This window comes from Amblyomma americanum, chromosome 3, assembly GCF_052857255.1.
Source record: "Amblyomma americanum isolate KBUSLIRL-KWMA chromosome 3, ASM5285725v1, whole genome shotgun sequence".
NCBI lineage: Eukaryota > Metazoa > Arthropoda > Arachnida > Ixodida > Ixodidae > Amblyomma > Amblyomma americanum.
The window spans coordinates 152,074,141-152,097,195 of NC_135499.1; the positions used below are offsets into that span (position 1 = coordinate 152,074,141).

The 23,055-nt window shown below is 45.7% G+C and overlaps 2 protein-coding genes across 2 annotated transcripts in view; one reads left to right on the forward strand and one right to left on the reverse strand.

Moving 5' to 3' along the window:
* Nucleotides 1-3,186: 3,186 nt before the first annotated feature.
* Nucleotides 3,187-4,969, reverse strand: LOC144123396 (uncharacterized). Its single transcript, XM_077656236.1, has 2 exons — nucleotides 4,650-4,969; nucleotides 3,187-3,565 (listed from the first exon to the last, which is right to left on the reverse strand). Exons 1-2 carry the CDS (start codon nucleotides 4,881-4,883, stop codon nucleotides 3,272-3,274), a joined length of 528 nt encoding a protein of 175 aa, XP_077512362.1. The 5' UTR covers nucleotides 4,884-4,969; the 3' UTR covers nucleotides 3,187-3,271.
* A 5,035-nt stretch (nucleotides 4,970-10,004) lies between these two features.
* Nucleotides 10,005-23,055, forward strand: part of LOC144125201 (uncharacterized) — a 79,245-nt gene continuing 66,194 nt past the window's right edge. The window contains exon 1 of the mRNA XM_077658404.1: nucleotides 10,005-10,153. Coding sequence (XP_077514530.1) covers nucleotides 10,047-10,153 — 107 coding nt within the window. The 5' untranslated portion in view covers nucleotides 10,005-10,046. The remainder of the gene's footprint in view (nucleotides 10,154-23,055) is intronic.

Consider the following 23,055-nt stretch of genomic DNA (forward strand, 5'->3'; position numbering starts at 1 on the left):
ACCTCACATTGACCATGTCGCGGCGAAAGGGGCTCGTGCCGTGGGCATGTTACGGAGATTGTGTCATCACCGGTACGGCATGCGCAGAGATGCGCTATTAATGATCTACATAATGTATGTCAGGCCAATTTTAGAATTTGGATCAGTGTTGTTTTCAGGCTCGGCTACATATAAACTTCGCCCTCTCGTCCTTTTAGAGAGGGAAGCACTTCGCCTGTGCCTCGGCCTTCCAAAATTTGTGGCTATCAATGTTCTGTACCTTGAAGCCCGCATTCCGTCTCTCTTATCACGACTTCAATTTTTAACTGTGCAAACTTACCTCAGGATCTATGAATCCCATTTCCACCGTTCCCAAAGCATTTTCTGTTCTCAGCCGACCTCCTTTTTTGGTGTCCCCTGGTCTCGTTTCAATTCCCCTCAGGTAGTGTTTGTGCAAAGATTACTTCAGCCTTTAGATGTAAACATTTATGATATCCTTCCTGTGCTTCGCCATGGGCCCGCTATCCACATTGTTTTCCACGACTAATTCCCAAAAAATGCAAAACTTTTGCCACCGAGTATTCTAAATGGTCTTCTAGAAGATCATCTGAGGACCCTACCTACAGCTATAGCAGGTGTGGGAATATTTTGCTCGCATTTAGACTGGTCCTTTTCTCTGCGCCTTCCAAATTTCACCCTATTTTTCAAGCAGAGGTTCTAGCAGTTGTACTTGCTCTACGCAAGCTAGACCCCTCTATTACAGCAGTTGCAGTAATTACTGATTCTTTATCTTTGTGTTCGTCCCTCGCTGCACATGTTGACGGTCCCATTTTATCAACTTTCTTATCCCTACTTCCTCCGCATTTGAGCCTTGTTCATTTAGTATGGGTTCCCGGTCACAGCAGTGTGACAGTAAATGAGATTGCTGATAATCTCGCAAAGGCTTCCGTCAGCGTCCCCGTGTTACCAATCATCCCTGCTACAGCCTATAATACAGCATCTAGATTTCGGCGACGTGCGTTTTTAAGCACGCAAGACACATCACTTTTAACATCAGCGGATTATTAGCACCTTAAATATTATTGGAACAGGAAAATTTGTTGCTCTCGGCAGCTTGAAGTATCACTGACGAGGCTGCGCTGCCGCATCCCCCCTCTAAATTTCTATTTACACAAGTCGGGTTTGGCGCTCTCTCCCCTTTGTGCATTTTGCCGTGAGCCTGAATCTATTGAACATTTTTGGCTGTATTGTCGCCGATTCAACTCTCTGAGAAAAAGGTTGCTGGAGGAGCCCTTGCAGCATCATGGCCTTAGTTTGAGCAGCCCGCTCTTGCTATCATTTGGCGCCACCACATTTGGGTTCAGCCACAAATCTGTTTGTACCGCTGTTCTAAATTTCCTGATAGAATCTCACCGACTGCCTTGCTAAGTGTTCCAACCTTTTCTTTTCTATCAATTATTACATTTTGACTAAATCATTAATATTTAATCCCTCCCTTTATTATTATTCTTAAAATTTTAAAATCAAAACACTCATCCCTTTTCTGTTCATGACAAAAAATTCACCGGTGTTGCACTCCCACGTGCTTTTCCTTTTTGTTAACTGCGTTCAGGTGAATAGCCACCCGATTCTTGGCCGATCCCCCAGTGTGGGTATGTGCCATCTTTTGATAGGCTAACAACAACAACAACATCTATCGTCCATGCGATTTGTTACCACGTGATTAGGCTGCTTTTCCATACCTTACGGAGAGCGGGCGCCGACCGCCTTGTGAGCTGCTAAGTGCGACGTCACGGCCGCCATGTTAAGCCTAACTGCAACTAAATATTAACCTAATTAGGCGACATTGGTGTCTAACATCGAATCTGTTACGTATATGCCATTAGTTAGATCATGACTTGATCGGTTATTTAATTATAAGCAATTAAATTTTAGCCCAACCATAACTAAATATTAACTTCATTAGTTAATGTTGGTGTCTAACGTGTTCTACTCGCCTAGAGGGTTCATTCATTTACACTTAACTACTTGTCTTTCAGTCGGCGAGTCAGACGCGCAGACTGAAATCTTAAGTGTCGCAGTTGTTCAGAACCAGCCAATGGCGTTGAGCAGTTTAAAGCCATATTTGCTTTTGCGCAGAAAGCGCGCGCTATGATTGGAACAAGAAGTTGCTCCGGAAAGGATTTTTCTTATGAGCATACAAATTTACGGTATATTAATATTGCTACGTACATTCGGGTACAGAAGTCTCTGGACCACGCGTTGCTCAAACGAAGCCGATAGCTCTGCTATTACCCGACGACTGGAGACCACACATTTGGAGGCGAAAGCTAGAATTTTGTTCTTTCCTCGCCACAAGTGTGGTTTCCAGCCGCCGGCTTAGAGTAGAGCTTGCGGCTTCGTTTGAGGAACGTGCGGTCCAGAGACTTATGTCCCCGACTGCACGTTTGGAGGACGACTAAGGGTTTTTAGAACAATGACAGCGCTGTGGCGTGCTCTTGTGATATTTTGAGTGGTTCGGCTGTCACAGGCCTTCGGCTCTTGGCCTCGCATAATACGTTCGCAATCACGTAACAACATATTCTACTAAAAATACACTCATTGCTAACGCACAGTTTTGTACGTATCGGCGCAGACTTCACAATCCAATTATCCACAACGCTTCCAGGAATTTTGTGGGAAGCTGTACAGAAAGGCGGTGCAAAGTCCGCACGAAAGGAGGCTCACACTGGGCTCTGTATTTTGTAGAGATTGTGTTCACTCTCTGTAACTGCACCTTTCTGACCTAGCCATCCCAGAGATTGGCAGCAAAGACGGCAAGCGACATTGCTTTCTAGTTATCACTGGTGTCTCGAACGGCCGGTGCCAATGGTAAAGGCCCCAACACCATCAGAAAAACGCCCCTGATCTTTTATTGGTGACGGAGAAGTTGAGCCAACGTGATCGTATCTTTGGTTTCTGATGACGATGGTTTGATCTAAATGGCGGGTGAGCTGCTTGCACAAAGAGCATGCCATGGCTAAAGAGTTTTTTTTTTCTTGTGCACTAAGTGGGTTCAGGGACTGAGTTGTTCGAACATTTCACCCCAAAAGTGCCGAGCATTATGCCAGGGGTGCTCTTGTACTCGTTGGAAACTCAGTGGGTGCACGGCGACACTTGGAATCATACCCCGCCTCTCCCGCATACGATGCTCGTGTTCAGACCACTACGCCACGGCTGAGGTGGTAGCACAAGCTCGGTTAAGCATCCCGACCTGGAGGCAAAGCGAGGCACGTTTTATTGGATCCCGTGGTCACTTGGACGTGACCATGGTGACAAACTCGTCATAGTTGATGCGCCCGTCGCCGTCCTGGTCTGCCTCGCGTATCATCTCCTCCACTTCTTCGTGCGACAGCTTCTCGCCCATGGTGGTCATCACATGACGCAGCTCGGCCACGCTCACGTAGCCGTCGCCGTTGCGGTCAAACACCTTGAAGGCCTCGCGGATCTCTTCATCGACGTCTTCCAGGCGGACCTCCTCCTTGGCCATGATGGTCAGAAACTCGGGGAAATCGATGTTCTCCCGCGACTCGGAGCCAACTATTTCCTGCGGAAATGTAAATAATAGCGACCGCACCCAACGACTAATCGCATAGGCATTTGAGTCGGTTTGCCTCGCAAGCAGCGCAGAAACTTCCCTCTTATATATGCACCTGCCCTGGCAACGGCCGTTGGAAATAGCACGCGGGAGGTAAGGTTATGAAGAAAGGAAATTAAGGAAAAGTCTCTTCCTCAATCTCTTTGGACATCTGGACTGGGTCTCAACGCGGGGATAAATGATTGGACGAGAGAGCATGGTATCTGGAGTGGGTGGCCTGGGCTCCTGGTTCAAATCAAAAATGCCGCTTAGTTCATTCTTGCCTGCGACCAACGAAAGAAAATGATTTTACTGTGCAAACCTGGCTGCAGACTGCGTGATGATAGTTCGAAGAATATGAGAGAAGTTGGTCAGCTGTGTGCGAAGGTGCAAACGTAAGACAATTGATATGCTTCCATTGTATGCATTTTACTTTTTTACACTTGAAACAGAATGGCATTGTTAGGACAGATAAGTTCAACCTTCCGCAAAAGTGCTTGCAACGGGAAATGCTGACCGGAAATAGCAAAACCTTCCGGACTATAAGTGAATTTCACAGAAAACAAAATGACCGTTAAAAACGCGATGCCAGCTTCGTAGCTTTGCTTGGAAAAGACGTGATTCTGGTCACGTAACTCTGGGCGAAGCACCTTCGTGCTCCGTGGCATGTTTTAAGATTAGTGTAAGAGTATATGCACTTGCTGTTGGTAAGTTTCTATCGAATGTCAGATAGAAGCGAATAGGGCATTTAATACGAAAATGTCACAGGAGAGCTTGCGTGGTGCATGCGACGTCGAAACACTCACGTAGTCCAACGAAGCAAAGAGTCAACCTTTTCTGCCGTTATGGCGTGCATGGTATCATGGGCGCTTCAACGTGACATTCTTGTTAAATGCGCTACTGCCATATCACACGACGAGAGGGCCAGAGCAGACTCCGTTCGCGCTTACATCGTGGTGGCTATGATCGGTAACTGCACTTCTCCCTTTCAGAGGGATGTGGCCACAAAAAATGTGGAAACTGCGACCACAGCCGACTGGCACGCTCTACTCACCGCGACCTGAGCTTCGGTGGGGTTGTAGCCCAGAGACCTCATGACGGTGCCCAAGTCCGAGGCCCTTATGGAGCCGCTGCCTTCCTTGTCATAGAGCGTGAACGCCTCGCGGAACTCGCTGATCTGCTCTTCGGTCAGCGGAGGCCTGTCCTGCTGCTGCTCCTGCTGCTTATCGGGCGACTTGGACGGGCTGTCCAAGCCAGCTGACTTCCGACGCTGCCGTGCCCCGTCCATGCTGATCGGACAGAGGATGCTTGCGGCAGTGCTCTACGGCGCCGTTACTCTCGACCCCAGTGATGCCTGGCCGCCGCAGAAGCAGGCTCGCGCGCTAATCGTGTTTCTTCTTTCTCTCCCTTATCTATAATCGTTCTTGATCAATTTGGCGTGTGCTCGGCTTATGCGCGGTGAAATGCTTGGGAAATGAGTCCTCGACCCCACGTTGAGTAGTCGAAAATACCCTGTGCCATGGAGCTCTTTGGCCATAGATGCCCCTGCGCCATAAACATCCATAATCATCATTATCATCAATTTGCCGTCACCCTATTACCTGAAAGGCATCCTGGTATGCTTACATAGTAGAGCGGCTGCTTCCGCACAGTCACTGGTACCGGATTTGATCCCGGGAGCAGGACGAACTTTTCTTCAACTGCGAAATTTCTGTGAAAGCTCTGTGTCTTCCTGCGTAGTCGTATGGATGTGCCTGGGTGGATGCTTATAGTTAGTTACTCCCTTACGTCAAATCTGCTCAACCCTAGGGATTTCCCCTAAACACGTTTTCCTTTCTTCCTTTCTTTCTTTGTTTTTTTTTACAGCGATAGCACTAGAAGGACCATGAAGGCGAAAACTGTCCCTCGTCGGTGTCTGTGTGAAGCCTCCACCTGCTGAAAGTGGCAGGTGGTGTTTAAGGGGATTTCCCGCTCTCCATCTGACACCTGCCAACCGTTCCTCTCTCCCCCTCTTCACGTATACGGGAGAGGATGGAGACGCTGAGCAAAGAATGAGTCAGCAAAAATGAAAACGGCTAAGAAGAACATGACGCAGACAACAGCAGGTTTTCGTGCAAAATAGACAGCCTCCCGAAGAGCTGTCTGCACCAAAACGAGGCTTGCAGGAGCTACTCATTCTCCCATTGCTCGGGAAGGGCAACCTGAGTAACAGAAGCCCTATCGGTGGCTCTGTTTGATGCCACACGCCGCATCGCTTAACCGCTGCGAAACTGGGCCGGTAGTGGCATGAGGACCCACCGCGATCTTACAATGGACTCAGAATTGAAATAAAATCAGAATTGGAATAGATTGCCGACTGAAATAAGAATAATGCGTATTTCCTCCGCATAAATCCAATTGATCGCCACTAAATTTCGTTTAGTTTCGAGCTGCCGCGGTGGCTCAGTGGTTATGGCGCTAGGCTGCTGACCCGAAAGTCGAGAGTTCGATCCCGGCCGCGGCGGTCGAATTTCGATGGAGGCGAAATTGTAGAGGCCGGTGTACTGTACCATATAAGTAAGTGCACGTTGAAAAAAAAAACCCGGATGGACGAAATTAAGGCCCTTCGCTACGGCGTCCTTCATAGTCTGAGTCGCTTTGGAACGTTAAACCCCAATGAGCTTCGCAAGAGAGTTGCGTGGGAAAACACTATTAGCAGTAAGGCAGGTTTGGGAAAATAAAAAAAAAATGTATCATGAGCAAGCCCGCAAGTTCTCACTTCACTAGCGTGACATGAATGAAGAAGAGATAGCTAGCAAGGGATGGCCAAACTTTCACATTGACAACAGCCTAAACAACGTTACCTTTCTACACATGTAGGCATGCGTGGGAAAGCGTAGTGTATATGATTACTCTTGACGGATTCTTTGGATACTGGAATCCGTCGTTAGGACTCTACAATATTCCTTGGAATATATGCCGTGAGACCAGCGCTCGCAGCGCCGCCTGTCGTCGCTGTTGCGAAACAGCGACCGGGCTGCTCCCGCTGGTTTCCTGCTTGCTGCTGGCTTGTTGCTGCTGTTCACTGACCATTTGCTTAATGCGCCTCTCTCAGAAACTCTACATACATGCATGTGCCGCCATACGCAGGCTTTACGGATTCAAGTGATAATCGGACAAGCATACCATTGATCTCAGAGGCAGGTTTAGCGTTGGAAATCACGTTTTTCCTTCCTGCGCAATTCGGGCGCGCTGTCTTGTTTTTGACGTGACTTGCAACCGACCCTAGCTAAATATCGCGAAAAAAGAAACTGTTCTGGGGATCTGATCAATTTGATTTTATTCCTGCCCTAGTTTTCTTTTACGCATGAACAGCGTTACGCTGTTAAGCATTGTTCAGAACTGCTAACCGCGCAGCCATGCTCTGGTATGGCAAGCTTCATTGGTTGTTATCGGTGATATGGGATGTCTGCGTTTTATGCGGCCGATTTACCTCGGTCATGTACTGTGCCGTGGCATGCTGTGCTTCTGGCCCATTCCTGTGCGCTCTATTAAACGGCTACGTTAAAACATGCGGATGTCCTTGCGATTTTACTAACATAGGCTTCACTACGACACCTGTGCCCGATTCTGCGAATGGCACCTGACGCTGCTCCACAGCTCGAAAGGTAAATTTACTGAAGCATGAAACGCCATAGTGTACCTATTTGCTTGCAATGGTTTTGGTTGCAGAGGGCTAATAATACTCCCAAAATATAGTAATTTAATTTTGTTGTTTTTTTCTTTCGTGTTAATTGTTCAATATTTTTTCTGAGGGAAAAGTGGTCTAAATATGTGTGAGGTGTAATATCCCGAAACCGCACATGGACTGTGAAGGATGTCGTAGCGGAGGGATCCGGATTAAGTTGGATCATGCAAGCTAGGCTCTTTAACCTGCGCTGACACTGCACAACGAGGGAATGTTTTGCATTCCGCTTCTGTCAAAATCAGGTCGCCGAGATCAGCATTTGATCCAACGACTTTTGGCTCAGTAGCCATGGGTGAGGGGAGGCTGTTGCGCTGTGTCCAGGGCTTTTTGAACAAGGCTGGCAAACGCGTTCCGACGCGGGGGAGCGCGGCCAGCGGATTCCGCCGCTGTTTTCAGAATCGGCCGCGAGAGGGATTTCTGTGGCGCCCCTGCAAGCAGCACTCATGGCGTATTGGAGCAACAAAGAATCTGTCAGCAAGAAGCGACAATTCCTTGCAGCAACGAGTAAATCATCAGTATTCCTTGAATATTGTTGAATTACTTTGTTGCCGTGATTTGCTCCGCTCAAGACTGCAGAGCCTGCTGCCCTCCATACTAACGATCGTGTAAGTTCGGCCTCACAGCACGACTAAGAGAAACACACAAGCTATAATCTTACTCTGCGTCACCCATGCGGTCTCAAGTGGTGATTTGTTCATGATTCCGATCACCAGTTTATGACCTCGAACCTACGGTGAGAGCTAGCCGCAGGCGAAAAGCTCGCGCCAGTTTGCCTGCGGTACCGCTAATAATCCGAACGCAGAGCTTGAGTCCACGATCCTTCGCAATATACACTTTAAGCAGAAAGGAGTACAAAGAAAATAATCTCTTTTCTAGAGCACTATCTTTTATAAAAAGGAGTGAGCTATAGGACAGCGTTATTCCTTCTTTTTTACTCTAGTTTGGGCATATTTGTGTTTAGAGTGTACAGTTGTCATCATTCGATTGCTGGGACTACGTTTTCCAGCATCCTTTTACCAATCATCGCCAAATAATTTCTTTTAAGTTTGCCATAAGATATTTATAGCAAATAAGTTGTTGTTTTTTTCTTTTTCCACCATAGATATCCATGCCTTTTGTTGTAGTTGATTGCTTCGGGATGCACGAACATACGGCCGGTATAAACACCTCGTCTGCTTGCAGTGAACCAAGGCTAAAGCTGCGCTGAAAAAAAAAACGAGACGTAAAAAAAACTAAATTTTTTTCCCGACCCTTTCTGATGTGCGGGTCGAGCAAAGACAAGCCGACGATAAAAAGCGGTATCTACGCATCTCAGCTTTTATTCGATTTGTTCAGCGTCGTCCACTGCCATCTCAGGTCTGGGACAGAGGATGGAACCTCCCCGCCCCGATGAATTATTCATCTACCTCTTCGAGACCATCCCACGAGCTGCCCGGGGATTTTCCGAAATCGGCAAATTAAATAGCTCTGCGAGAAGCCTCTCGCTAATACCGATATTCTTGACATCCCTATTGTGCTCTTCCGTTTTCGAAGTTCAGATCGGCCAATATAATGCTGCCAGAATCGTCGCAGTGATCCCCGTCCCGTGTTACAAATTTAGTAGGACCACCACATGTCTCGCAGCTCGGCGAAACCGATTCGTCAAGGCATTCCGCTTTGGCTGGTCGAGAACGCTCGCGGAGGTCCACAGCCCGAGCAGTCTGCGCAGGCGTCGCAAAAAAAAAAAGAAAGAAAGAAGAAATAAACGCAGAAGGTATCTGCGATCTGCGTACCGCTGGCTTTCCAGACAAAGTTGCCGCTTGTCGTCCATTTTAAGAGTCGCCACACTTCATTTTGCCCTTCCTTCTGCCAGCATCGTCCCCCATCAACTTCAGCCCTTCTGACTGGCCTCTTTGGACGTCACTCTCACCTACGTCTGTGAAGCCCGTTTCCCCGCTCGGGTAATCTTGCTCTCTAAAATCTACTCAGTTACTCAGCCATACGCCTGCAAAGTGGCTGACGGCCGTTTCAAACGACCCCACAGACAGGCCTCCACAGATACTACCGAAATCACACCAGCTGATTTGTCTTGAAAATACCATGCAAGACAAAGAGAGAATTTATTCGCGAGGAAACCAGAGAGGCCAATGTGAGGCAGAGCTAGATGATAGAAAAAAAGAAGAAAAACTAGTATCAAAGAGCTTTCGGGCTTTTCTGTCTTCTTGTCGAGAGCTTCAATCGCTCGCCTTCTAAGCAGCAAGTCAAGCAAACAAAGTAGATACCCTTTTATTTTTATTACTGTTACCGTTACTAATCTTATAAACATAATCAACGTCGTCATCATCATCAGTGGCATTCGATTCTTACGTTCTTGTTCATGCATACAAATAAAGCAAACGCCGCCCTTGGCACGAAGAGGGGAATAGCAGGGCAGTCCAAGAGACGTCAAAGCGCCCTCCCGATGACAGATCCACTAGAGCGGCCCTGTATGCCCCCAAGCTGACGTCCAAGGGTAGCTTTCCCGCGCGAATCACCCCCATGCAGAGTCCGGCAGCCGTGGCCTGTGGCAAGCTACAGCGGCGACCGCCCGCGCGACACCCGAAACCGAGCGCCAGCCCAGCATCCTTGGTCAGCGGTGTATGCGCGCGCGATTGCGGGTTGCGGGAAGAGGCCGAGCGCACGAGGTGTTGCAGGCCCCCCGCTTCTTCTGCTCCTCTCGATCAGCCAGTCTGGGCACAGAGCGCTATGGGCCCCGCAACGCCTGGGCTCGTGCCGCTGTTGCTGCTGCTGCTGGCCCCGTACCTCAACTCGGCCAGCGTCATCGGCCGAGGCGACGCTCACAGTCTGCTACGGTGCGTATATGCCGTCAACAACACTGCTAGGTCGAGCCTGGTGCCCAGAAAAGTGGCTCTTGTAAATTTCTTTTTTTAATGCGTGAGCATTGTATGGCTTCGTAGGCGGTTTCGGCGTTGACTACACAATCTCGGTCTAATAACGAAGGAACTATTCGGTATATCACAAAATGAATAATATCGTCAGATAGAGCATCGAAAGAAGATACGCAAGTGACAAAATTATTAACTTGGGTTAATTAAGCGATTACTTAGAGCCAATTAAGTCGAAAGAGCGCTTCTATGGACACCCGAATGACGTGGACGAGAACTTGTCTGAACTGTAAACATGGAATAGAGCACCAAAAGACTTAAATCAGTAACAAAATGGTTTATGTGGGCCAATTAGGTAATTAATTAGAGCTAATTAGGCCGAAAAAACGCTTCTGTGGACACCCGAACGGCGAGGACTGTAACTTCTCTGCACTGTGAACGTGGAATAGATCATCAAATACGCATTAAAAAAACTTAAACCAGTAACAAGAATGGTCGATGTGGGTTACTTAGGTAATTAATTAGAGCCAATTAGGTAAGAAAACGCGATTCCGAATTTCTGCAATGTGGGTGCCGCAGTGATTTCTAACGTTTTTTTGTTGTTGTTGTTAACTTGGAATGTTCTATGTAGAGCCCTGTTCCCAATACGGGAAAAACATTGCTCAAAGGGGTGGCCCGAAAACAGTAAACAAAGACTAGATGGGTGGATACGGCCTGCATGGATGTTTCTTTTCTTTTTTGAACTGATACTCTCTGGAACGCAAGTCTTACGTGCCGAATCTATAAACGAGGTATGTTTGTGGAGTGCTTGCTATTGGTATTGTAAGGCTGTGCTCGTTGTGTCGTCATAACTGTGGTGACTTGTCTAGCATGTGACTTCGCCATGCACGTTGGTGACCAGGGACTCGTGGAGTGACTCTAGCAGCGTGATTTTTAGATGATTTGTCACTCACTACTGTAGTATGAACAAAGCGTCAAGCAGGGAGCACTTACGGTTAATTAAGGATATGTAACTGCTCGTGAATATCTTCCCTGGTGACTGAGCGTAATCAATTACCCAATTGGAGTGATGCGAATTGCCTCTTTAGAAATTGTTCTCCTAAAGAAGATTTGGATGCATGGTCCTTTCGTAGTTAAACATCTTGACAGAGAACGAGTACAGGAGAAAATTTACAGCGCTTGTTTTCTAACAGTAAACTTTGCAAGCGACCCTTCTTGCACAGAAGGCTAGTAACTGGTGGTGGTGGTAGTGGTTGTTTATTAAAATAATACTAAAAAGGAAGGAAAAGATTTTTTCTAGCCCCGGCATCTGTCATCGATACTGAAGCACCTGAGCTGGGGCAGCGGAAATAAAGGATAGCAGGCCGAATGGAGAAATGAAATGAAAGAGGTGAGGGGACAGGAAGAGAGGATAGGGGGAGAAGTAATATGTACAAATTATTTACACAATAAGAAATGTGTCCAGGTTGTGCGCGTGATTAGTTCATTTTAGAGTAATTAAATCACACATGCGCACAGCACTGGCGTCCAGTTATTAATCGTTCAAGGTAGAACTCGCGGAGCGTTCGGTCACCTGACGAGAGTGCATGGTTCATTTTTTCTATCACATTCTGGAAAACCTGATCGAGAACATCTCAGTTGTGGAGTGTTGAGCTCAATGGATAATCCTGAAGAAAAATTACCACTTTCCTTAAAAGTAAAAAAAAAATGAAGGTATGATCACGCGATTTTTTTTTCTCTTCACACTAGAGTGACTATATATAGTGCCTAAGGTCTTGCTTGTGATAACTGTCCGGTACCAGTTATTGATACCAAGAAGGTAGAGTAATAAAGACACTAGATTTTTTTAATCAAAGCTATACTTAGGAATAATGATTTTTTTAGTCCTATTACATCGCCTGCTTTTCCCTTTCAATGTAACGCGGACTCATGATAACCGGCTTGGTTAAAAATTATACGGAATCATTGAAGGAGTATGCTCTCTTTTCTTTTTTTGTTCTGGCAGGTGCATGCGTTAGACACCTAGCTCAGCAGATCTTAGAATCAAGCATTCGGCGTGACTTCGCACCTCCGGCCTTTTTTGGCGTAAATCTTAACGCGAAGGCTTGCTTTCCCAGCTTTCATGTTTAGTTCCCTTATAATCTACGTTAGAGCCGAATAGAAATCGGCTATGATGTCACAAAATTAAAGCGCAAAGAATGACTGCACAAAGACCAAGTATTTACTTGAAATGCGCTACTTGCAATTATTTATTCATTCCCGAGACGACTGGTAATATAGCCATAAGGTGAGGGGGGAGATAGGGATTGAGGGAAGTAGGGAAGAAGGGAAGGAGAAAGGCGCGGGAAGAAGTTCGAAATTCAGAGGAAGGTATACGTGTGAGTGCACAATTTCTAAAGCAGATATGAGGACGCACTTTCATTTTATTAATTGTCAACGAAGGGGTGTTAATACTTGCCCTACAACTTTTTCTGGAATGGTGCGCCTGTATCAATTCACGCGCGATTTTGTCTTTGCTCTTTATAAGGATACCAGTTTCTTGAAGCCTTTCTTCACATATTTCACTTCTTCCTTCCCGCAGTTCTTGTATTAATGTGGAAAATGTGACCCTGCATTTATTTATTTATTTAGCAATACTGGGAGCCTTTGACAGGCCCATACAGGAGTGCGTTACAAAGGTATTCACATTGTGCATCACTCTGTACAATATAATAGCACATCAACGCACTACTTAAGCAGAGAAACATTCGACCGAAGTTTTTTTAAAAAAAATCCGCGTTATGGCACTGAATGAAGCAAAGATTCTACCTTAGTGATAAAGCTAGACACAAAATTGCCGTCAACAACATCCAGCAGCAAAGAATTCCAAATCTCTACCGACGACGGAAAAAAATTAAACTTAAATGTATTGCACCGTGTGACGTATGGTCTGATGTGTTTATCGTGATTTCTTCGTTTAGTGTGACGGTGTGGTGGCTGCAGGCACTGATCTTAGTTGATATTTACCGACCCATGGTAAAGCATGATAAGACACTTCGTGGCAGCAACGCGACGTCTACTGGCAAGTGTAGGAATGCCTGCTTGTCTTCAAAGAGCACTGAAGCTGCCATACCGAGAATGATTTGAGTAGACAAATCGTAGCGCTTTATTTTGCACCCCTTCCAGCCTATCTATCAGGTACTGCTGATGAGGGTTCCATACTATGCTTCCATACTCCAGAATTGGTCGGAATAGGGTTTTGTAGGCTTTCAGCTTTACATCAGGAGGTGCCTTAGCTAATTTTCTTCGTAAATATCCTAGTGATCAACGATAGCCTATCCTCTTGTGGGCGGTCATTGATACATCTGCCGGTTTGGCCGGTGCACACTTTTCCGCGCGTCAACGTGATCCGATAAACTTCCCCAAGAGCTTCTTTCCCAGAAGAATCGCATCCCGCTGACGTGCGGGGAAGTGTACATCAGCAAAACCGGTCGATGTATCAATGAAGAGCACAGGATCACATCTACTACGTCACAGTAAAAACTGCGGGAAGTAATAAGTGAACATTTGGGAAACAAGGCTTCAAGAGACTGTTATCCTGATGAGGAGCAAAACCGTGATTTCGCGTGAACTGACAAAATCGTGCAATATCACAAATAGTGGGAGTGCGTGCGTTACCGCCACTTAGTTGGCAATTCATAAAAATGAAAGCGCGTTCTTAGATATGCTTTAGAAATTGCACGTGTACCCTCCTTTGCATTTCGTGTTCTTCTCACTCGTTACCTTGCACTTGTCTTCCTCCCCCTCCTGACCCCCCCCCCCCCCCCCCACGCACACACACCTCATGGCTATATAATCACCCGCCTCTGTGACGACTAAAGAGCTGCAAGTATCCTATATCCCATTTATCTTTCGAAAACGTGCTGTCGTTTTTTGGCGCTTCACTGTCTACAAGTCTACAAGTTATGCAACAAGTTGCCGCTCAGCGTGTTTGATCACAGACTTTATTGATTGACAAAGTGGCTCGTGCATTGAGGAAACGCAGTGCATACTGTAGGTTGAGTTTGATTAGTAGAAGACCTCAGCATTTCCGTCGCTGTCATCTCCCTCTTTATTTTGATGTCTCCTCCGTTTCTCAAGTCCTGGAACGGCGCGACTTGCGTCCACTCCGGAAGAGAGCGATTGACAAACAGCCTTCCGATTGACGCGCAACCGGCCGCCGGATGGAAACCCCAGAGAGCACACCTTCACTTATTTTATTCCATGAATCCGACCCATGAGATACAAAAAAAAAATAAATAGAAACGGGAAAAGAAAGCGATATACGACGACCGAATAAGCGCTTTTGAGCTGGAAGTCCTTTTTTCTCTCTCTCTCTATCTCTCTCTCTCCTAGCTTCCTTTCCTTTCGTCTTATCTGGCATTCTCTTCATCTTCTCGTCTTTTAAAGCGAGCAAAAGCTGCAGGCAGGCCGGAGACCACCCGGAAGCCCCTGTGCTAAGGCGATTTGCCTCACTAAACCAGCTTAAAGCGGGAGGAGGAAAGGCTTGCATGTAAACACTGCCCTAGAACGGTGCCTTCGTGCAATTCACCGGGAATTCCCTGCCGCTCTTACCTCCTCAGCTTGTGTCGGAAATTTCTTTCTGCCTCGGTCTGCTTTGTGTAAGCGCCATTCTGTCTCAGCGGAGTTACAACGCCTTACACCGGCTTAAGCCAGGAAATTTCAGCCTTTCTTTTTCAACTACCCCCCCCCCCCCCTCCCGCCCTCTTGGCGCTTGTCCGTAAAGCGCCGCGCTGAGGTTCCGATTACGAGGCTTACAGTTACTAATTGATTTTTTGTGTTACGCGCACTTCTTTCCGCGCTTGGCACGTTTTACGCGTTAACGGGCAGAACAGGATGGACGTAATGTAAAAGCCATGTTTTGCATGACACAACGCGTACTGGCTTGTTTTTGTCTCTCATTCAAGGAGCCTGGTAAAGCCTCTGAGTATCAGTACTCTCTTAGCTGCTGCCGGCGATGCCTTTCGCCAGCCTAAGGCCGCCATTTTATTTTTCGCTTCAATTTTGGGGTGATTAAATCCAGCATAGCATAACATCATATAACGCGCACACAAACACACACACGGCAAATTCATATTCAGAAAAATAGGCGGAGACCGTATCTGCACGTAGTTGTTGCTGTTGCCTTAAAAGCGATGGCACTTGCCCAATAAGAGGGGAGGGAGGGGGATTTACCAGGATTTGGTGCAGATCCAAACAGGAGAAAATTCATCCAGGTTTACCTTAAGCTGCTCATAAATATAGATAGAGGAATCTGTGAAAAACAATAACAAATTTTGAGAGATCTAGAAAAAATCAGAATGAAAATCGAGGAAACAAAGCGGTGAGGGGTCAAATAAATACGTTTTAAAGCAATATTCAGAAATAAAGCAATTTTGAGACAAAAGTAAAGGCAACGAAAAGTTAACACAAAAATCTCCCGGTTTCGATAACATACCTGGGAAGAAGGTCACAAACCTGCTTAAGGGCATGCCATTTGACGGTCGCACCGAATGAGAGGAGGACAGGAAGAGTTAACGGCAGCCCTAATTGAGCGCGAAGAATTTGCGAAAACTTAATTCTCTGCTTTGACCCCCCCCCCGGGTTCGAACCCGACCAAGGCTGCTGCGTTTTTATGGAGGCAAAACGCTAAGGCGCCCGTGTGCTGTGCGATGTCAGTGCACGTTAAAGATCCCCACGTGGTCGAAATTATTCCGGAGCCCTCCACTACGGCACCTCTCTCTTCCTTTCTTCGTTCACTCCATCCTTTATCCCTTCCCTTACGGTGCGGTTCAGGTGTCCAACGATATATGAGACAGATACTGCGCCATTTCCTTTCCCCTAAAACCAATTATTATTATTATTTGACCCGCCACGGTGGCTCAGTGGTTAGGGCGCTCGACTACTGATCCGGAGTTCCCGGGCTCGAACCCGACCGCGGCGGCTGCGTTTTTATGGAGGCAAAACGCTAAGGCGCCCGTGTGCTGTGCGATGTCAGTGCACGTTAAAGATCCCCAGGTGGTCGAAATTATTCCGGAGCCCTCCACTACGGCACCTATTTCTTCCTTTCTTCTTTGACTCCCTCCCTTATCCCTTCCCATACGGCGCGGTTCAGGTGTCCAACGATATATGAGACAGATACTGCGCATTTTCCTTTGCACCAAAGAACCAATAATTATTATGCTTTGTGAAACAGCCAGCAGGAGAGGATGAAATGATCTAACGTTTCAACGTCCCCGCATGACGCACATAGATGAACTTTTTCTTACCTCCTGCGTCCAGAAGGCCGTTATCTGCGCACGTGCGGTAGCCTGCGCCGATCGCCATGCCGGTGTAAAATGAGCCGCTCTGCTGTCGCAGCCCTGGCAAGAAGAAGTAAATCTAACGCAAGCACCGCGGTTTCCGGCCAAGTGCCCATGGGGTGACACTGCAGTGCGAGGCTTCGCCTGCTCCTGCGAATGCACCCGGCAGGCGCGCTCTGGCACTGCATGCAGCTAGCAGCTCGCGCGGAAGGCGCGAGCAGTACAGTGCACTGAGGAAGTGATCAAAGCGCGAAAAAGACTTTTACGTAATTCAGCTATACTGGACCGATATGCAGCAATCTTGTCCTGATTACAACGCCAGTAAACCCAAATATAAAGTGCGTCTAGATAGGTTCGATTAACTTGCAAGACTGGCAGATGTGAGGACTTCGCGAAAAAGGGGCGTTATTAAAAGATGAAACAGCGTAACATCGAGTACTCGCGGCGTCTAGATCACCACGGACTTTTCGCGCTATGAGTGGTTACAATTTTTAAACGAGAACCATGACAACGCGCTGTGAGCTGTTTCGGTGAAATAACAACGTCAAGAGAGTGTATACTTAACGTCAAAATGGTAGAAGAGCGTCAAAATGGTAGAAACAAAAGAATGTCTCAGCGTGCTCGTCAGAAGTAGCAAGAGCAGCCACTATGCGCTGCTCAGTGACGTCCTCTCTGACGCCTGGAGTGTGAACCTCTGGCGCGAAAAAGGAATTCGTTGGTTCAATTGCCAGTTTTTCGGACCAAAAAGAGGCAGGTTTCTGCACCGGAAAAAAAGGGAAGCAACGGAATCAACAGAGGGAAGCGGTTGATTGATTGATTGATTGATTGATTGATTGATTGATTGATTGATTGATTGATTGATTGATTGATTGATTGATTGATTTCGTTTCACCAACACAACACTACGGACTATCAGGCAGGCACCGAATAAATTTCGAGATTAAACATGCCACTGAACAACATTACAAATTGGTGTGAAAAATGGGAAATGGCATTCAGTGTCAGCAAAACAACGTGCATCAGCTTTATAAGTAAAACTATACCGGACATCTTCACTTACAGTATAAGGGGCACAATTACAAGACGTTCAGGCACTGTAAAATATTTGAGTGTGACGCTCTCGTGCGCCCTCAAATGGGATGCTCACATTGATAACACGTGTGTAAAGGAATTCAGGTGGCTCAGCTTAATTCGTCGGAAATTAGCTACAACACCTCCTTGCGTAAAACTAACTGCGTACAAAGCTCTATTTCAGCTGGTACTTCAGTTTGCCAGCATCGTATGGTACCGCACAACCATGGTACTGGAAAAAAATATGGCGCTTCGTGTGCTGTGCGATGTCAGTGCACGCTAAAGAAACTGAAAATTAAAATTGGTTCTAGGGGAAAGGAAATGACAGTATCTGTCTCACATGTCGGCGGATACCTGAATCGCGCCGTAAGCGAAGGGATAAGGGAGGGAGTGAAAGAAGAAAGGAAGAAAGTGGTGCCGTAGTGGAGGGCTCCGGAATAATTTCCACCACCTGGGGATCTTTAACGTGCACTGACATCGCACAGCGCACGGGCGCCTTAGCGTTTTTCCTCCATAAAAACGCAGCCGCCGCGGTCGGGTTCGTTTTTATGGAGGAAAAACGCTAAGGCGCCTCAGGTGTCCAACGATATATGAGACAGATACTGCGCCATTTCCTCTCCCCAAAAACCAATTATTATTATTATTATTATTATTATTATTATTATTATTATTATTATTATTATTATTATTATTATTATTATTATTATTATTATTATTATTATTATTATTATTATTATTATTATAGCCGAGCGCCCTAACCACTGAGCCACCAGGTGGTCGAATTCAATCCGGAGCCCTCTACTACGGTACCTCTTTCTTCCTTTCTTCTTTCAATCCCTCCTTTATCCCTTTCCTTACGGCGCGGTTCAAGTGTCCACCGAGATATGTGACACAGTTACTGCGTCATTTCCTTTCCTCAAAACCGAGTTATCATCAGTCCTTTCGTTATTCAAACACGGAGCCGTCTGCCAGAGGAAATTGTGGCTGTTGAGTTCATTGATTTATTTGGAACTAGAATAAGTGAACTTCTGTGTTAGTATGTCTGCCTATGATTATTTTGCTCTTTCTTTAAATCTTTGCACTGCATGTTTTTTTTTTTATTGTTCATCATCAAATGGTTCACGTCTGCTACGTTCACTGTTGCATTCCTTGTCCCTCACGTTTTTTCACCCTTGCGTCGTTCACTTAATATTATCTGCTGTGTACTTTTTCTGAGCGCTGTTTGTTCTGTTCGCTTTTTGTTCCTTTGCTCCGTAATCATTATTGAATTGTGTTTCATCTTTTGGCTTTTTTGTCCTTACTTTGTTTGCCTTGTAACCCACTCCTGTATGAGCCTGAAAAGCTTTATAATATCTAAAAATAAGCAAATAAACAAAAATTAAAAACGCGCACGCGCTGACACGTACAGCGTCTTCGCAAGTGATTGCATGCATTCATGCAGCATGAAATCAGTACTCTTGTGGTTATATTTTGTTCAGCGCTATGTGATAATAATATCCCAGATGTCTTTATTTTATTTTTTCTTCAATACAACACACTTGGTGCAGTTCTCAATAGGAAAGCATCAGTCAGTGACCAGTAATAAAAGGGCCACTTATAAATAAATAAAAAATTTGGATAGTAGAAGTTGTTTCAGTATGTGCATAATTCTGTGAAAACCTTATTTCATTCAAATGCTGAATTTTGTTTTCTTTGCTTTCCTTTTTTTTCGTTCGTTCATTTGTGTCATCAATCGAAGATCTGCTGTGTCTGTGTACGCGTGGTGCCGATGAGTTTCCTAGTTTTGATAACATTGCCATTCAGCCTATTTAGTTTTTCCTCCAAATTTTTCTTTGTTATCGTTGAGATTGAAGTCAGCCGACCGCAGCGATCCGAAAGTGCTGGCGTGCCTTTATATTTTTTTCGCGTCAGCCTTTTTTTAAAGCAGTGTCATTGCTTTTCAGTTACTGAAGCAGCATTCTATTCTCTTATCGGTGGCTGAATAAAAAAAATGGAATCTATGTGTGTCGTTCTCGAGTTTAAGCATTGTGAAAAGGTTGCACTCTCTCAAAGCTGATTTATGAAAGACAAACATAGATGGCCGCTTATACCCGCCGCGGTGGCTCAGTGGTTAGAGCGCTCGGCTACTGATCCGGAGTTCCCGGGCTCGAACCCGACCTCGGCGGCTGCGTTTTTATGGGGGCAAAACGCTAAGGCGCCCGTGTGCTGTGCGATGTCAGTGTACGCTAAAGATCCCCAGGTGGTCTAAATTATTCCGGAGCCCTCCACTACGGCATCTCTTCTTCCTTTCTTCTTTGACTCCCTCCTTTATCCCTTCCCTTACGGCGCGGTTCAGGTGTCCAACGATATATGAGAGATACTGCGCCATTTCCTTTCCACAAAAAATCAATTATTATTATTATTAGATGGCCGCTTCGTCTAACTTCAGAGCTGTCGTCATTTCAGTCCCACAAGCCAGTACACTTCATGAAAGATTTAAACTAAAGCTGTCTAAGTTTCATAGCTACCAACTTTGGGGATCACAGTGCCTACACAGAAATTAAAATTTCCGTAGAACCAGACAACGAATGAGGTGCGGCTATTACGTCCACTTGCGCTAAAGTGAAACCGACCTTCCCTATATATGTCAAGTTACATTGACCACTGATGCCACAATTGACATTCTTTAGGCTCAGTTCAGAGAAATAATTAGGCCTAAGGGAGGAGCAAGCTCATGATCGTAATTGGGCGTTATGGCCTTTATGTTTCAATAAGGCTACAAGACACGAAAACCTCACGATGCAGTAAGCTGAGAAGATGTAAAGGGTGATAGGCTCCGTTGAGGACACGCATATTATCTACACCCGATTTATTATCTACACCCCAGATCTTCCACGTCCGCCTCCTTAGCGCGAAGGGTGGGCATCAGTTGGTTCACACTCTCGAGGCCAGTTCGTACATCGGCCTAATGCAAAGCCACAAAGATTGGGGAGAAATTCCGGCAATGTAACTCATCTGCTAGCTCCTATCTCGTAACACGGGGAGGCCATACTTTCAGTAACCAAACGTGATACGCTGTTTCGTCTTTCGTTTACCTTTTGCAGTCTGAATTACGGAAGTAATTGTTCATTAGCATTCACTCAGGCGTAGTAAGCTTGAAGTTTACGCTCAATTTAAAATATTTACAGTCTTCACTTCTCGAGAGGAAGAGAGAGAGAGCTTTAATGAAAAACAGAGATTCTAGCCGGCGTGAATATTCGCTGACATGCTACCTTGCGTAGGGGAGAGAGTTGGGGAGTAAAGTCACTTCTACAATGAACTTCTCACTTTACAGAGCACAAAATCAGTGAGCGATACCCGTACTTTTTTTTTATTTTCCTCTGGTACCGCAGTTCACCGCTACAACATCTTCGATTTTCCTGTGTTTTCTTCTCGTCTACTCTTGACGTATTATAATAATTACGCAGAAAAAAGATACGTACACTCACAGCAAAGCTATAGCTTAAGACAATTTGCACACGCTGCGTTCTGCCTGCGTATTCTAAATGATTCCGAAATGTCGTTTGTTCGCGAAGGTTTCCTCAACATGAGCCTTGTTTTTTAGTACGCACTCAGAGTCAAGAAGTCTTTTTCCAACTCCGGAGCAGGCTGCGTATAGTTACGCGCGGTAGCCGACGCGGCGCAGCGCCATCGTCCGTTATCAATGTGCAGCGACAGCGTCTCGCACTTGCGTCGGCGAAATTCAACCGGCGTTGTGCCGCTTGCACCTCGTCGCCGTAGCCGTCACTCGGCAACGCCGTGGACGCGCTGGCTGCTTGGCTTTGGCTTCCATCACCAACTCAAAAAGGCTAAAGAGGGGAAGCCTGAGAAACGCACCAAAAAAACTTGTTCCCGGGTTCGAACCCGACCGCGGCGGCTGCGTTTTTATGGAGGAAAAACGCTAAGGCGCCCGTGTGCTGTGCGATGTCAGTGCACGTTAAAGATCCCCAGGTGGTCGAAATTATTCCGGAGCCCTCCACTACGGCACCTCTTTGTTCTTTCGCTCCCTCCTCTATCCCTCCACTTACGGCGCGGTTCACGTGTCCAACGATATATGAGACAGATACTGCGCCATTTCCTTTCCCCAAAAAACCCATTATTATTATTATTATTATTATTATTATTATTATTATTATTATTATTATTATTATTATTATTATTATTATTATTATTATTATTATTATTATTATTATTCTCGGCTTGTATTTCTGATGTTGTTTTTATCTATTGAATGCGTTATACCGGTTCGATTTCCAGCAATCAATTAAAACTTAACGCAAACAAAACAAAGGTGGTAATTTTTCGACCAAAAAGTAAACAAATTTCGTTACAAGGAACCGTAATGTTTAGATCCGCAGCCATTGATGTGGTAGATACTGTCAAGGTGTTAGGGGTATATTTTACTTCAACTTTACAATGGAATGATCATGTAAACAGTCTAATCAGCAAACTGAGCTGCATAACTGGAATTTTAAATCGCAACCGCTATACTCTTCCAAAAAAAGTTAAACTAATGGTCTATAACGCTCTCTTTGTTTCCCACCTAAACTACTCTCATTTAGTCTGGGGAACATCAACAAAAACTAATCTGTTGAAGCTTAAAAGGCTACAGAAAAAAATAGTACGAATAATTGAAAACGTTGAATACACAGCGCCTTCTTCAGATATCTTTGCTTCGCTTAATTTATTGAAAGTAAGAAATATTTACGAATATAAATTATGCAGGCAGTACCGTTTAAGTGTCCAACGAGAGAGTACAGTTTTTACTGAAATGGCAGAACTAAAACCCAATTATCCCATCTACAGCACCAGAACTCCAGAACGATGGAAAGTTCCAAAATGTCGTACTGCCTATGGACAACAAACACTCCGGTATAACCTTCCGCGATTACTGAATGCTGCAGAAAAAGAAGGCGCTGATGTATCCAATATGTCTCTTCCCAATATGTACAAATATTTTGCTACTCATACTCTTTTTTGTGAATGAACGCACAGGTCTATCTTTATGGTCAATTACATTGCATTGTTTACTTTTCAAAAACAAAAGTTTTTCCAGGAGTCCAAACCCAGTGTTCTATTGAAACTCTTATTTAGGCTTATTTTATTTTGTGATGCGATACAGTGCTGTTTATTTTTATTTATTTTTTGCCTCTTTGCAACAAAAAAAATGTGACTGTCTATTGTCCCGCTCTGCTGCTGTATGCACTGTAAGGGGGCGGAGGATTTTTCAAGCCGCAAATGTACGGCTTTTCCCTCCGCCTCCTTCCACTTCTTTGTGGAGAATAAAACTTGTATGTATGTATGTATTATCACTTTCCCGTGCCCGGTCTCCCGTAGTACTCGCTTATTCTTGACCGCGCGTCCGTCCACTCAGGGGCAGAGATTGCTATGTCCGTGCTATATCAAGAAATACCTTACTGCTCTTCACGCAGATAGAGTAATGCACACACACACGGCACG

What these genes read in the sequence shown, in the direction of transcription:
- LOC144123396 (XM_077656236.1), bottom strand. Translation starts at nt 4,883, where the DNA reads ATGGACGGGGCACGGCAGCGTCGGAAGTCAGCTGGCTTGGACAGCCCG. An exon ending in CCACCGAAGCTCAGGTCGCG is followed by an intron (nt 3,566 to 4,649) that starts GTGAGTAGAGCG and finishes ACATTTCCGCAG; the next exon opens with GAAATAGTTGGCTCCGAGTC.